General features: G+C 51.1%; 1 protein-coding gene across 4 annotated transcripts in view; it reads left to right on the top strand.

Annotated features, from left to right (window-relative positions):
• Window positions 1-12,134, top strand: part of POU2F3 (POU class 2 homeobox 3) — a 73,943-nt gene that overhangs the window by 4,932 nt on the left and 56,877 nt on the right. For 3 of the 4 annotated variants that reach the window (XM_078058863.1, XM_078058862.1, XM_078058865.1), the window contains exon 2: window positions 2,103-2,171. In XM_078058863.1, coding sequence (XP_077914989.1) covers window positions 2,111-2,171 — 61 coding nt within the window. In that variant the 5' untranslated portion in view covers window positions 2,103-2,110. Of the gene's footprint in view, window positions 1-1,539; window positions 1,591-2,102; window positions 2,172-12,134 lie in introns of those variants that run through there. The other variant, XM_078058864.1, reaches the window with a different exon arrangement.

Here is a 12,134-nt window from a genome sequence, read left to right as displayed (position 1 = left end):
GAGAAGCAGGCTCCCCGCCGAGCAGGGAGCCCGATGCAGGGCTCGATCCCAGGACCGCGGGATCATGACCTGAGCCAAAGGCAGATGCTTAACCGACTGAGCCACCCAGGAGCCCCTCATTATTCCCAATTTTTAGATGAGAAAACTGAGGTTCAAATATGTGGCCAGGGTCCCCTGATAATTAGCCATAGCGCTGGGATTAAATCGAGGTCTGCTGGCCACCAAAACCAATGCTCTGAGGCCACTCTAGATGCTACTGAGGCCGCTTAGAAAACTGGGGGGCCAGTCTCTGCCTTTTTCCTCAGCACCGTTGAAGAATCCCTATGGGGAAAGCGGGAGCTGAGCAAATCTGTGTTAGGCCGTGCGTAGCTCCAGGGGTCGTACGAAGCAAAGCCCATTTCTCCATAGGAGCAGAAGGTGAGCAACAGCTGAAGCCCTTTGCAGATGTGTCCAGGTGACCCACACTAGTTCTGCATATTCACACATGACTGACTATACAGAAAGTTTCAAACTACAGCAGGAAGGACTTAGGTTAGGCTCAAGAAATGACTTCCTAAATGTAGCACAGTGGGACAGGTGGTGAGGTGTGGTTGCAAGGTCTCCCCTAGTGGTCTGTGACTGTGCGGGACATGGAGCTCCAAGTATTTACCTGGGAGTCGTCACTTGGGTGGGTCTCAGAAATATTCCTCAAACCACAGTGGCTCCCGTAGTCGCTTATTCCATCCTCTGCTTCTGGGGTGTTCTAAGAGCTGGAGAGCCTCTGAACCTCCGTCTCTGCCTTGCTTGGCATGGCAGTCACCCCTCCCGCACTGCAGTCACTACACCCCCAGGGGCCATAATTTAAATCTCTGCCAGAGCCACACACATCATTGCCCTAAAAAAAAAAAAGTAGGTTTCTCCCCGCTTTTCCCGCTTTTCCTGGGGCGGAGGTCCACCCTTTTCCCTCATCCTGATCATCTCCAGACCTCAGGCGTCCTGACTGCCAACTGCCTGATTACCTGATGCAAATTAAGACTGCATGCTTAACTGGGATTGGCTGGGGAGCCGGGTATGCAAATTGCCTCACCAAGACTTTATCTGGTTTGAAAGAGTTAAAGTGCTGCCCCAGAGAAGAGGATGGGGGTGGTGGTGGGGGGGTCAACACGATTTGAATAAAATATTCTTCTGTCTTTAACGGCTTCAGTATTTGGGTGGTTTAATAAGGAGAGGAGCTGAGAGAATGAGTTAGTTCAAAGTTGCCTCTTTGCTTCTCTGCTGATCCTGGAGGAGACTTAGGGACCTCTTAGGTGGTGGCAGCTGTCTGTTAGGGGTAAATGTTTAATTTATTGAAATGAAGCAGGGCAGCGAGGCCGGACCAGCAGCACTAGGGGGCTGAGACCGGGCCTGGTGTAGGTATTCTCTCTCTGCAGGGCACTGACCCGCCCACCATCCCTTTCTCCCTGAGCACGTTGAAGGAGTAGGAAAGAAGGTAAGGATCCCAGAGGAGAAAGATCTCCGGAGGGCCACACAGGAGCTAGGATTTGATCCCCAGACAGTGGGCTGACCACTGAGAACCAGACAGAGAACAAGGCCAGGAACTGGGCAAGAAAGGTGAGAAGGGCAAGCCTGGGTTCAAGGGTACTCTTACCTCCCAGGGTAGGGTTATTACGGGGCGGGGGGGGGAAGGGAGACGGATATTTCTTATGCTACTTAAAATAAATAAATAAATAAGTCTTCCAAATCCCAAAGGCAATGAGGATTGAAAATGGGAAGCATTCTCCCCCACCCCCCACCTCGCCGTACCCCTCCCCTTGTTAAATTTTTACCAACTGAGCCTGGTGATTGAAGGAAGTGACAATGAATGATGCAAAAGGTGAGAGATCCCACAGTAACAGCAGAGAAGGGGAAAAGAAAGGCCAGGGAAAGGAGGCAAGCCTGGGAGGAGGGGATTTGTGCCCCGAGCTTATGAATATTCTAATGGTTGTATGTTCGGGAATCAGGAATTTGAAAGTCTGATGGTTGTTGTAATTACACATTCATCTTTGCTGTTTAGTTAAAGCCACATATGTCATAGCAAGAAAAATTGTGACCTGTTATTAAAATCAGTTGTGTTTTCCCTGCAGATATCAAGATGAGTGGGGATGTAGCAGATTCCACGGATGCTCACAGTGCCCTCAGCCAGGTGGAGACAGGTAAGGGTCTTCTCTTCTGGGGAATGAAACAAGAAAGTACGGGTGGGAGCGAGTTGTTGCAAATCATCATGGAACAATGCGGTATCTTTTCTTGCTCAGTCTTTCAGCCAATCAAACCCCAAAGCTGGGGCTTAGGCAATGAAGGAATTCCCTTAGAGACATAGGATGTGACCCTGGAGGCTTTGAACAGTAGATATTGGTCTAGAGGGGGACAAAAATCCCTGGAACTAGGCTAGGAAAGGGCCAGATCCTGAAAAACAAAATGGAAACAGGAAAGTTAGGGAGATCAACTTCTTGATGTGCCATTCCAACACCCGGAAGCAGCAGGCTGTGGTCCTAGCCGCTCTGACTGATGGAAAGCACTGTGTGTCTTTAGTAGATGGGGACCAAGGCCTTTTAACCCCAGATTTCTCAACAGGCCTACTCAAGGAACCAGCCAAAGAGGCCCGTGCGCAAGTCTTCCTCTTCCAAATTACATGCATGTGGGTGGTAAATAGACCCAGAAAGAAAGGCTCGGTGCCTGGAAGATGACTTTGCTTTGTAAAGAAGAGAAAGAGGGCAGGAAAGAATTGAGAAGAAAGTTTCATAGCTCTCTGCTTTTAACTCCATAGCCCAAGCTTTGCTTTGAAAGCTCCATATAATTAAAAAGAACTTAAAGAAATATGAGTATAAATTGTAACACCACCCAAATAACTTTAATAGCCTTCCAACAAGACCTCAATTAGTCTTTCATCTGGATCATTAGAGACATAGAAATTAGAAGTGGAAGAGAATCAATGTCCCCCAGAGCTAAACTCTTTTCCCAAGTCTTCAGGTGCAGTCTAATCCCATTCTTGAAGCTTGGGTCAGGGGCAAGATAATTGGGGGTCCTGTGGAGGGCATCTGCAGGATACACTTACCATAAACTTTTCTGCCCCACAATTTAATATTAAAACAATCCTATTGCACAGGTAACAATACATGTTAGAGCTGTAGGTTCTATGGTTTTCTTTGTGAGTAGGGAGAGCTGGGCTAGGAGACTCTCTGGGCCAGTTGCACTCATTTTTCAATTGACTTAATTGCTGAGTATGTTTTACTGAGAGTCTGTGGAGGGGGGCACTTGTTCTCCCCAGTTGAGAAGAAAATGTCCTCCAACCCAAAGAATCGGAGCAAGGTTTTAAAATCAGTTCAGCTGGGGGTGCCTGGGGGGCTCAGTCAGTGAGGCATCCGACCCTTGATTTCAGCTCAGGTCATGATCTCAGGGTTGTGGGATCGAGCCCTGCGTTGGGCTCCACACTCAGCGTGGAGTCTGCTTGGGATGCTCTCTCTCCCTCTGCCTCTGCCCCTCCCCCTGCTCACTCGCTCTCTGTCTCTCCATCTCAAAATAAATAAATAAGATTGTTAAAAAAGAAAATAAAATCAGTTCAGCTGGAGAGGGATAGGCAGTCTCGGCTCTGACACTCTTCCCTGGAGAAGACTCAGACTCCAGAATCCACTATCAGGAGAAGCTGGATTGCCCTTTCCTGGTAGCAGGCTGGCTGGAGCCAGTTCTGTTCACCTGGGCCAGGTCTACTACCCCAGGTGTGTGGGGACACAACTAAGACAGTGCCTATGTGGGAAGAAGACCACACTTAGCTGGCTGGCTGGCACGGGCCTTCTGTGACTAGCTAAGCGACCGAGTCAGGGTAACCGTGTTGGGAGTGGGAAGGAGCTACATGGAACCCTAAAAGGTGAGCCAGGAGAGAGAGTGAGTTCAGATTCTGAGTGGGGGTTGGGAAGAAGAAGGTGTTAAGAGATGATCTGTGCACATTCTGGCCTCCTATCTGGAACTCTGGGAGCTATGTATAGACTAAGTTGAAGGAGAAAGAATCCAGACATAAACTAGCACTTTGGGGATCTGTTTGCCATCCCAGGGCTACTCCCAGTTCCGTATGCGACCTTTTCCCAGCTACTTTGCCTCCTTAGGAGGCAAGAACAGATGATCTTCGAAGGGTATGGATTTAAAATCACAGCCTAGCTGCTCACCAGTTGTATGATCTGCTAAGTTAGTTTAGCCTCGTCTCTTCTGTAGAGGGGGGTTAATTAATGTAGCTGAGATGACGTTTAAAGCCCTTAGCACACTGCCTGACACAATGCAGCTGTGATCATCATCCCGTCTAATGACATCTTCAAGATCCTGTGATTCTGTAGTTTACAGAAGGAGCATCGCTGCTAAGCACTTGGGGGCCCTAGGTAGCTGGGATGCCCTTCTCCCGTTCACTCCGGCCAAGGGGGTCAGCCCCGGAGGCTGGTTTTTCTCGTTTCCCATTCAAGAAATGATTCTGTGTGGGTCTTCCTCAACTCCAAGGAGACCAAGAAGTCCGTGCTCTGTGCTGTCTGGAACTTCTCCACCCCTAGATTCTTCACTTCTAGGGACTCAGCGCCGTGGCTGGTAGCATCCATACTTAGGTGATCATCAAATTACTGTATGTTTTTAAGGGCGAGAAAAAAGAGGTAGCTAATTAAAGTAACCAAACTTCCTGGAAAGTCATTCTGACTCATTTTTTTTTTTTTACAGAGAAAAGCTTATTATGAGTCACAATGGTTACCAACTTGGTTAAATGGCTTCCTTTGGATTTTTAAAAGGCAGATCCCCCTTCCCAGCAGTGCGTGAATTAGGGGGTGGTTTGTCTCTGAGTTTTAAAGGAACTACAAACAAAAGGTGACCTAGAAACCCCCAGCTCCCTGAGAGCACCTTCTGTGTTGTGTGAAATCCCCAAGGGGCACAAGGGCTGGGAGCTGGGAAAGGGAAGTCATTTCCCCATCCACACGGGCTAGGACTGCGAAGGAGGACGTTCTCAGGTCCAGACATAGACCTCCTGGCTGGCAGAGACCTGACAGGCAGCTCATTCATTCTTCCCTTTCCTCCTGCTTATAAGGAGCTGAGGCATGGACAGAGGATGAACTGCCCAAAGCCTCCGAGTGTCTTTGTGGCAGCACTAGAGTCCAGAAATCTCCTGATCCCCTGTTCAGTCCTCCTTCCCGACACCCTTGGCATCCCCCTCCCAGAGGACTGGAGCCAAGTTTCTAGATTTCTGAATCATCAGCTTTTCTATCCTTTCTTTTATGTCCCTGTTATTTTTCCTTCATTCTTGAGACTGACAACATTTTCTTTCCCTGTTCTCAACTGAGTGGTTGATAAGAATATGCAGGCTTACCGACATTTCGAAAGCCCCCGCGTCTGTAACTAACAAACCCCAAGCACCCATACAGCTAACCCTGGGACTTTTCACCACACGGATCACAGAGTAGCCTCAAACACAGCGGAGGACAGACATGCTGGGCACGGGAAAAAGGAGAGAAAGTCCAGCCACGTTCACGCAGCCTCTTCCCCATACCTGGGCACATGGACGTGTGCCTAGGATTTCACGTGCATCATCTCATTTCATTCTTATGATCCCTGTTTTTATCAAGGAGGAAATTGTGGCTAAAGAATGAGAAACTGACTTGCCCAGGATTGTACAGCTTTGAACCAGGAATCAAACTCAGGCCTGACTCCTTTGGATTCTTATCTTGGCTCTGCCATTACCTCTCTGCCCAGATTACTGGGCAAGTGTTTCTGCACCAGGACCTTTGGATTTGGGCTGGATAATCTCTAGGAGCTGAATCTTGAAAACAGTGTACACGTTCTGCTTTTCCAAATTCTTTGCCATCACTTTCCACGTCGTGCATTTGTGTAAAGGCTTCCCCAGAGCTAAGCCCTCCCTCGCTACCGCATCGCCCTCAGCCCCTCCCTAGTCCCTTTATTCCAGTTGCCTTCTCCGTGTCCCCTTGGACACCGCCAGCCTCCTTGCTCCATTTACCTCTGATCCTCCGCTCTGACCTAGCTGGTAGTCCTGTAACCAACATCCAAGGAGCACGCTAGTGTAGACCCTGGGCTCAAAAAGATGAAGAAACAGTCCGTGTCCTCAAGGGGCTTTCCCTTCTATCACAGGAATTCATGGCGGAAGGGATGACAGTGCCAATTGTGTCTAAAAGAGCACAAACATCCAATGCATTTGGCCTTTCCAACAGTTCTGTGTGGGTAGATGGTATCATCCCACTTTGAAGATGAGGGATTTGAGGCTGATTTTCCCAAGATCCCATACCTAGCAAATGATAGAGTTAAACCTGGGTCTTTCTACTGACTTTCTACCCAAAGATGGGGGTGGGAAGACTGGGGACCAACACAGGAGCCAGTGATAGAGGACACAGGAGACTGGTAGCATCAGGAGAGGTCCCAAGATTATGGAGGGGGCACCAGCCAACAGGGCTGGAGGGAAACCAAACCCCTGGAAGGTGGGTTGATTTAGTCCAAGAGGCAGAAGACTTATCTGGGGCCAAAACATGCTTCCTGGGGAAGAGCAGGAACTCTGGTGAAATGGGGAGGGTGAGAATCTAACCTCAGAAAGAATTTTCTCCTTCCCTCTCATCCTGAGCCAGCCTCACTAAGGCACCAGTCTCCTCCCGCCCCCAACCCTCTGATGGGACACTGGGATGGGGTTGCGAACCGAGATGATAGTAGAGCAAATTCCTTGGCACCCTTGTCCTGCTCAGAGATATGGGAAGGAAGATTTCTGTGAGGAGAACCACGGGAGGGCAGGGAGCTAGAGATGAGGGAGGGACTGAGCTTTGTCAGTTGTCCATTTGGGCAGCTCCCCTCCACCCTCAGTTGTCCTGTCAGTGAGGCGGAATGGCTAACACCTGCCCTACCCTCCAGAAGGACCGCCAAGGCCTCTTAGCTCTCTGGGGACCCTTTTGCCCTTCACCTGAGAACTTCCAACATGGTTTTAGGAAGGAATGGGCATGACCATGTAGGGAGTACAGATAGGCTGGTGCCTCTCGTAAGGTCCCACAGGAAGAATGAGTAACTGACCCAAGACTAGAAAGTCCTTCTCAACCAATTCATTCCTCACCATCTCCACCCTACTGAGTCCTCAGGAAGAGAAGCCAAGGGTAAAGAAACTATGTTTCATCACAGCCAAGAAGTGAGGTTCTAGGCAGAAACAGGCAGAAGTCTTTTAGAGATGTGTATGGCTTTCAGTCCAAATATTTATGGAATAAAACCATTCTTTCCATGACAGAGAGGACAGCAGAAATCTAGGAAGTACTTGGGGGGGTGGGGGAGGTGAAGAAGAGTCCCCTATTCCTAGCCCTTTCTAAATGGGGTACACGTGCACACACACCCGCCCCTTTCATGATTAAATGACAGAGTGGGTATGAACGTGCTTCGCAAAGGGTGCACCACTGTACAAATACAATCCATCATCAGGTTAAAAATTATCAGAAACATTCAGGAGACAAGACAACGCTCTGTCACTGAGCCACGTGGGACATGTCTACCTGTGCCCCAGACTTGAGTTTCCTCGTTGTAATAGGGGGAGGAGGGTGCTAGAAGGGGATGGACTAGTAATCTCTAGGATTTGCACTTGCTGACCCTGGTCCTGCACCTTCCTCTCTACCTGCTCTGCCCCTCACCTCTCTTGAAGAGGAAAATGAAGCCACAGCCCTTCCAAGTGTCCAGGGTGGGGGGCGGGGATTGATATGAATTCCTGATGGTGTAAGGACTCTGAGGATGTAGGGATTCTTGTCTATGCCTCTCTTCCTTTGGAGACATTTCAAAACCATCCCTGGAAAATGAAGGAATCTCCTGGTCTTAGAGATATTTTCCTTAAGAAAAGCTAACCCCACGATTTCTCTTGGCCCCCTATTCTTGTAGGATACAATCCTCAGTGCCTAGAAGTCGTTCTCATCTCTTTCCTGAGACCCCCAGCATAAGCCTGTTGCCTCGTTAGAGCCTTCTAAACCAGAGTGTTTCCAGTTTCTGTGCTAGGGAGATTAGAAGGTACTAACTCACTCCCCAGGCTTCATACCATGGCTCCACGTGCCAGAAATCTCGGGAGAGCAGCCTGTGGTGTCTGGAATTGCCTGTCTGCCCCTAGCAATCAGAGAACCCTCGCAAACAAAACAGCTTCAACAACTACTCTCACCTCTACCAGCCTTACCACTCACAGACTCTTGCTCATCCATGATCCCCAAACCCAAGCCCCCAGGGCAAACAAGGCAGCATCGAGCTGCCCAGATGAGCCATGGGTGACTGGGCCAGTCCTGCCTGGTGCCGGCCCTTCCTTTTGGAAGGAAGTGGCTCCCCACCACTCTTGCCTCCATCTTTGCGGTCCCCAGAAGAACATGGACCTCCTTTCTCTTCAGCCTAAGAGGGGACAAAGAGAGGGAGCCCAGTGGGGGGCATCCATGTGCTGTCTTTTACCATCCGTGTGGTTTCATCGCTGGGCATTCCTTAGGGGGCACTGCCTCTCCAACAAGCTGGGGTACAGGACCAGCTGTTCCGCTTCTGGTCTGTCCAGACCAGCACGCGGTCCCACCGCGCAGGACAGCAGGTCATACCCGCCACACACGATCGAGCTAGTCCATACCTGCCGGCGACAGGGAGAGCCCACTCATCACATGCTGGGGGCTCTTTAACATTTCTAAGTTCACTCTCTGTGTTTGTATTATCGGGTCTCAGACTTTCACAAACAGCTGGCGGAGCAGCCCTGGCCGTTTGAGCACACATCGAGGGGCCCTGTCTTAGAGTTGGCCTTGGTGTCAGAATGTCCCTGTCCTTTGGCATGCCGTGAGCGACGGGTACTTCCGACCTTGGGTATATCTTATGACCTTCACATTCCTCCCCGCCCGCTGTGGGTATCGTGGGTGTGATGCTAGAGAGATCCAGCAGGAGAGGTGGGTCCCAGCCTGTGCTCTGCGGGCAGGGGTGCGTGACCCCCCCCACCCCACCCCCACACACAGAGTGGGAGACTCAGACCACTGCCGCTTGCTGGGCCTCAACCCTTCATTAAGGCACCCCACATTTATAGCCCACCCCCCCCAGGTGTGAGTAAATGCTTTTGGTCTCTTGGGTCCACCCTCTTCCTCAAGAAACAATTAGGGCAAAGAACACCTGGTGTGGAAAAGTGCTGACCAAGTGGAAAAAGAATTTAAAGAGAAAGGAGCTACCAAAGTAGGATGTGTTTTAGGGGCTTGAAGAGCAGCCCAAGTCCAGGCAACTGAAATGCAGTCCCACCTTGCCCCTCGGATCCCCATCACCGCTCCCAGCCCACAGACAGACCCACTTACACACACTCACAAAATCTCCACCTCCAAGCCCTCCGGCCCCTAGGGGTGCATCCACTGGCAGTCTTCCCTCCTGGCAGAGGCTGCTCTTTCAAAGGCAGCCTGGGGATCCTGGGCAGGGGTTTGTGAACCTCTGCTGCAGGCACCGGGGAGACCTGATGTCAGAGTCTCAGGCCAGCATTTGCTAGTGGGGCCCCATGTTGAAACACCTCCCCTGGGAAGGGCTTTGCCTGGAATCACCCATCCTTAGGAAAAGTTGCTGAGAGGGAGAAGCAGCTTTGGGAGGAGAGGGAGGGGATCAGAGCTGAGTGTCCTTACAAGGGAAGCTGCCTGAGGTCACCCCAGCTAGGGCTGGTCCGCCCTCGCTGGAGCCCCGGGGGGTTGGCTGGGCCGGGCGGGCTCAGAGAATGAGGCGGTAAATTTCATTTCCAGGGACTTCAGCCACTGACATTTCTGTCCCCTCCTGCCTCCTCCGTGGGCTGGTGCTCACTGGGGTGGGGGCACTTCTGGGGTAACAGGAGGGCCCTGGGAGACTCAGGGAAGGCAGGCCTTTGTGCCAAGCCAGGAGCATGGGAAACTGAGCTACCGGCATCTCCCAAAAAGCACCAGTGCAGTTGACTCAAAAAATAATAGTTGTTAATTTGCATGGCATTTTACATACAGGTTCCATGCTGGGCTTTTCATCTCCTACCATGGTGCCATGGAAGCCCCCTAGGTCTCCCCTCTCCCGCCACCTCCTTTGGGGGCCTTTCTGTGTCCTCCAGACTCCAGAACTTCCCCCCCCACCACCTAGCCCATCCTTGGATTAGCCCCGGCCAGGAAAAAAACACAGCGGCTGGCCTCGCTTGGGTAGGCTCGGTCCGGTCCAGATTTGCGCCAGGAAAGCATGCAGGTGGGCTGGCAGGTCTGGGCCCTGCTGGCCACCTTAGTTAGGGGTGCCCCACCTGTCTGCTGTGGGCCACAGCGAGGCCGCTGGCAGGGGGCTTGCCCACCCCGCTCCCCCACCTGCTCCAGCTGGGAAGAGGAGCAAGCCAGAGAGCCCAGAGAGGTGCCTAAAGGAGAGGAAACCCAGTGGTTGCTATGACGATGGGGTCTTGGCACCCGATTTGCATAGGGCTATGATTTCCATACTGCAGGGTGAATTTCCATATCCCTGCCTCAAAGCCTGTTGGGGCGGGGAGGGGGAGAGGGGAGAGGTCATTTGAAATTCAAATGAGGATGATTAAGGTTTTCTTGAGGAGGGAAGCTCGGACAAAGGGGGTGAAGCCGGCTGGCACTTGTCTGCCCCAGGCTCAAAGTTATCAAAGGGAGGCAGCACTGGGCTGACTCCCTCCCACCCCTGCCTCCACAGGCCAGGGGAGAGGTGACAGAGGTCAGGCTGGGCTGGGTGCTAGTGGCCTTTGCCTCCTGGGAGAACTGGGTAGGTCCCCCTCCTGCCCCTGGACTCAGTTTACCCCTCCATGTCCTGAGGACGCTTGAGCTCAGGGCAACCATTGAGTGTGTTCTACTTCTGGACTCGAGCCTACCTCCCTCTGGTGACCACAGACTGGTCATCTCCGTTTTTCTACCCATGAAATTGGAAAAACAATCTGTACTTTCTCATTCGGCTGAGGAGATGTGAGGACAGACGGATTCTAGCCTCTACCACCCACCTGTGCTCTTAGACAATCGCTTCCCATCCTTGGGCCTGAGCTTGTGCATTGGATAACAGGTGTGACCTTGAGGGTCTCTAAAATTATTTGTAAGATGCTTGGAATGATGTGAATTGCTGCACCCCTGCCCCCAGCTCACCAAGGTGCAGTCATGAGGAGCTTAGACTTCGGAGTCAGAGTCTGTATGTGAATCCCAGCTTCTCTGCTTACTAGTTATGACCTTGGGCTAGTTACTTAATGGTTCCCTGCTCAGTTCCCTAGTCTGTAAAATGGGGATAATAATTGTACCTATCTCATGAGGTTGCTGTAAGGATCGAATGGGTCAATATTTAACTTAAACACACTTACCTCAGTGCCTGCCATAGGGTAATGCTGTTTGCTGGTATTAGTATCAGAAGCAGCAAGTGTCCACAGAGTGGGGCAGGGACTCAACAGCCGATCCAGGGAACCTCGAGTAGTAATATAGGCTGTCTCCTGAGTAGCCCTGCCTAGGAACTCATTCACTTTGGCCAACAGGCCGTTGTAGCCACTTGCATTTGGGAGTGGGAAGCCTGCTTCAGGGGAAGGGCCCAGGAGCAGCCCTAGCTAAGTAGTCACCCCACTGAGCGCCTGCCCGGCTAGAGGGCTAGAGGGGCCAGTCACCTCCACCCCTGCGGGCTCCTCATGTGGATCCTGACTCAAGCCTGTCTTTACTTCTCAGAAAATAGGGAAATGACAGGAGGAAGGGGAGGGAACAGGTGGAGAGACCCCCTCCCCCCAGGACCCAGTGCTAAGGCACAGGCCAGGTTTAATGAGATTAGGGGACATTGCTAGTTCTGGAAAATCTAAAGGTCCTTTACTTCCTTCGAGTTTCTACAGCAACCACATGTGACGCTCCATTTGGAGATGGTGTGATGTAGTACGGACAGCCTTGCCTGGTGGACAGACGTGGGCTTGAGTTTCTGCTCAGCGATTTACTAATCAGGAAACTTGGGCAGGTTGATGAACCCCTCTGAGCCTCCTTTCCTCATCTGTGAAATGGGGATAATAAGAGCACCTACTCATAGGGTGGTTATAAGGATTAAATGCTGCATGTGTATAAAATGTTTACTGCAGAGCTTGGTGCGTAGTAAATGCTCAATAAATGTCAGCTACTAATTATTCCTTATTATTTGAAAACAGTGTTCTGCTGCCAAAATGTTTG

The sequence above is a fragment of the Halichoerus grypus genome, chromosome 11 (assembly GCF_964656455.1).
Source record: "Halichoerus grypus chromosome 11, mHalGry1.hap1.1, whole genome shotgun sequence".
Lineage (NCBI taxonomy): Eukaryota > Metazoa > Chordata > Mammalia > Carnivora > Phocidae > Halichoerus > Halichoerus grypus.
This window is presented reverse-complemented; position numbering and strand designations above follow the sequence as displayed.